The sequence below is a fragment of the Eurypyga helias genome, unplaced genomic scaffold (assembly GCF_000690775.1).
Source record: "Eurypyga helias isolate BGI_N326 unplaced genomic scaffold, ASM69077v1 scaffold14752, whole genome shotgun sequence".
In the NCBI taxonomy this organism is placed as follows: domain Eukaryota; kingdom Metazoa; phylum Chordata; class Aves; order Eurypygiformes; family Eurypygidae; genus Eurypyga; species Eurypyga helias.
This window is the reverse complement of record NW_010235404.1, coordinates 82229-86023: the sequence shown is the minus strand read 5'-3', so window position 1 is coordinate 86023 and position 3795 is coordinate 82229. Positions and strand designations below refer to the sequence as shown.

Genomic DNA, 3795 nt, shown 5'->3' with positions numbered 1-3795 from the left:
GGTGGCTGCCAGTTCCTCAGTTACTCTGGTGCCGCCACAGCCGGTGCCCGGGTGAGGGGCGCGCAGTGGTCAGCCACGCCCGAAGGGCGTGCTCTGAGGGAAAACATTTTGAAGACTTCGTTCACTTCTTGTGCCGTTTTTCTGCCCAAACAAGCCCCCCCCGCTCCTGCGGGTGCTCAAGGCAGGCACAAGTGAGAGTATTTACTGGCATTAATGTCGTGACAGCTTCGACAGCTAGTGAAAGCTGCCCTAATTACAGGTCGCATTTTAAAGAAGGCCCATTGTCAGTAGTTCAAAGTCACTGCCTTTTCAGTGCTGTGAACTAAAATTCCCCAGAACGTACTTCCAGTGCTCTGCTGACCCATACTGACCACATAATTCTGCCGACCCATTGTCTCAAAAGTGTACACTTTGTGTTCCCTAGCAAAGTAAAATGGCATAGTTTTTAATAGAAAAGATGTGGAATATTTGGCTATTTGCACTACTACATCTCCAGAACTGTTTTCAGAGCTGATTACTGACGCTTAGGTCTTCCGTATAACATGGTTCAGTCTTACCTGGCATTAGATCTACTTTTATTGGAATCTGTTTCAGGCTCAGATAGCTTGTAATTAACGTCACCATTTGCAAATGCAATGGAAGGGGGCAAGACCGAAGATGTCCGGGGTATTCTACGACTTAATGTGCGAGGATGCTTATACACTGCCAGGCGCGAGTCTTTATGCCGCTTCAAGGATTCAATGCTAGCTTCCATGTTTAGTGGACGCTTTCCTCTAAAAGTCGATGAATCAGGTAAATATGTTCAAGATGTAAATAGGACATTCTGACTGGGGAGCTCTGTGGCAAATACACGCTTTTGTATACATTTATGATCTTTTCTCCCCCAATTTGCTGAGTGTCAGCTGGCTTCTTTAGCTCCAGACTGTAAAACAATTATGCATGCATGATATTATACTTAGAAGTAATTCCTCTGAATTCCACAAGGCTATTCCTGTTTGCAAACACGTATGTTTGTACAGTGCTTATTCCTGCTTTGACCCAGCCCAAACTGTGGCTTTGGAATGTACTTCTTCAGTATGCATCTGAAAATAGATAAAATTGAAACTGGCGGAGTATTTGGCATTTAACTTGGATCCTGTTGATGAATCCTTGTATTCTCCAGAGGCATCACACTCTCACTGTTCATTACATAAGGAGATTTGGATCTAATCTTTGTGCCACAATACTTCATTACCCAGTAAAGATCGCATTTTTTCTCCACCATGGCTTGATATGAAAGCTTGAATAAAACTATTAATGGGTCAAATTTCATACTTGTTTGTGACTTAGAAATCCTGCTAAAGTATGTCCAGTGTAAAGATATGATGTACGGAGAATAGTACTCCTTGTGCACTCTTGACTTCAAATTATCTGAAGAGTTAAAATATGTGAGGGCAGGGCTTTGCTAGCATCTTTCAGCTGCATGACCAGTCTTTTGTACAGAGCTGTGTGGTCAGCTGCTGTAGTGGGCCTTGTGCTCAGCAGGCAAAGGAGAGAAAAAGAAATGAAAAAATGCTTTAAAACTTGAGCAGTATTTAGGGAAAGGTTAGATTAGTTGTGTACTGGATTAATTGTGTGCTTCTAACTCTTTCAAACTGCCTAGATCCAAAATCGAATCTGCAGTAGCGAGAAAAGATGTAGCTGCAGTTAGAATTAGAAATGCATCTGAATTGGATGTTAGCATTTTAAGGGAAGTGCAGAACAGCTGAGGCTGTTTGTTGGCATGGTCCTACACAGAGCAGTGATTTCACTGAAATGCCTCAGAAATGTTTACTTCACTAAGAATTTTATCTTTGAATAACAAATACTCCAGGAAAAACAAAGTAGTAGTTTTAAAAGAACAGTGACAGTATACTTACTCCTCCTGAGTAAGTAAAACTAGTACAGAAGTTTATATAAAGGCTTTATTCGATGATTTGGTAGCATGTGATAAGTCTGTCTTCACTTGCTGGAAGCAGTTATTTTAAATAATTTTATTTATGTTTTCAGGAGCATGTCTGATTGATCGAGATGGAAACCTGTTTAAGTATCTTTTGGATTATCTTCATGGAGAAGTTCAGATTCCTGGAGATGAACAAACTCGAATTGCACTGCAGGAGGAAGCAGATTACTTTGGCATCCCTTATCCATACAGTCTGTCTGACCATTTGGCCAATGAAATGGAGACGTATTCTTTAAGGTCAAATATAGAGCTTAAAAAGGTCTTGACATTTCTTACCTTTTTAAAAATGTAGTCTCTAATCCACACAACCCACATTCATTAGCAGCAGATACTAAGATTATAGTATATGCAAGTTACACTTTTTAATCACCACATTAAATCACCAGTAAATTCAGAGTTTTAGGTTAAGAAATGCTAGTGTTGATAATGCAGTCACAGCAGTTAAGGACATCAGCTTTGCCTGTTTTCATTGCAATACAACAACTGTGTAAATCTGACTCTGGTTTATATGCAAGTCTGCTGTAAAACTTTCATAGAAGGAATGACATTATTTAGTTCCCTGTTTGGCTTCCAGTTTTACTTGAGATGAGATTTGATCCCTTCAAGATGTTTGTGGGTTTCTTCTTAGTTTTACAAATTTATCCTAAAATTGGAAAGACAAGATGTGCTTTGCCATTTTTAGAACAAGAAAGGAGAGAAAACTAATATATTATTTTAAATCTTTTTTTGGTCTATTTTAGAGTATTATAACTTTAAAGCTAATTCTAATTGACTGATTGGAAAGTAACTACTATTACCAGGCCTGGCTGTGTTAGTCCTGACAGTCATCTTTCTTTTAGTAACCTGTTGTTCCATGTATTTCACATTCTCCCTCCCTCACTTCCTTTTGAAAAGCACAAAACATTCCCAGGCATTTCAGTTTCTCCTCATATTAGGGATTTGCCATGCCTTCAAGTATTTCTGTTGCCTTCTGTGCATTTTTCTTAGTTTTACAATACTCCCTGTGAACATCAGATAAGAAATGCTGCAAATTATTCTAGATAAACTATATTCCTGCTTTACTTAAAAAGCTCACCAGTACAGTTAAGAAAACGTAAATATAAAGGCTTATTCAACTAAAAAAAATGTATTCTTATTAATATGCTGTATTTGTTATATTATGTTTTTTCCAGGCTTTGTTAGATTTCTGTGATTCATATGATTTAGTTTGTACCAAGCCTACAGTTTGGGTCCTGCACTATCTCAACACCTCTGGAGCAAGCTGTGAAAGTAAAATTATTGGTGTGTATGCGACAAGAGCTGATGGGACTGACGCAATTAATAAGGAGCTAGGAACAAAAATTCATAGTAGAAGCATTTACAAAAGGTAAGATGACTGGCAAGCACATGAAAGCAGTATGAAGTCAGAATGAATGCTCACATATTTATTATAATACCTAAATATGATTATATGTAGCATTATATAGCATTTCCCCCGCTACTCAGCTCTGCTGAGACCCCCACCTGGAGTACTGCTCTGGGGCCCTCAACATCAGAAGGATATAGACCAGTTGGAGCGAGTCCAGAGGAGGCCACGGAGACGCTCAGAGGGCTGGAGCACCTCTGCTATGATGAAACACTGAGAGAGTTGGGCTTGTTCAGCCTGGAGAAGTGAAGGCTCTGGGGAGACGTTATTGCAGCATTCCAGTACCTGAAGGGGCTACAAGGAAGCTGGGGGGGGACTTTTTACAAGGGCCTGTAGTGATAAGACAAGAGGTAACAGGTTTAAATTGAAAGTGGGGGGGGGGGGTTAGTTTAGATATAGGGAAAAAGGC

At 39.8% G+C, this 3795-nt stretch overlaps 1 protein-coding gene across 1 annotated transcript in view; it reads left to right on the top strand.

The window, feature by feature from the left end:
• The first annotated feature begins 635 nt into the window (after nt 1-635).
• The window catches only part of KCTD18 (potassium channel tetramerization domain containing 18), a 7746-nt gene continuing 4586 nt past the window's right edge, over nt 636-3795 (top strand). Inside the window, exons 1-3 of the mRNA XM_010146741.1 lie at nt 636-792; nt 2029-2240; nt 3154-3347. Coding sequence (XP_010145043.1) covers nt 636-792; nt 2029-2240; nt 3154-3347 — 563 coding nt within the window. The remainder of the gene's footprint in view (nt 793-2028; nt 2241-3153; nt 3348-3795) is intronic.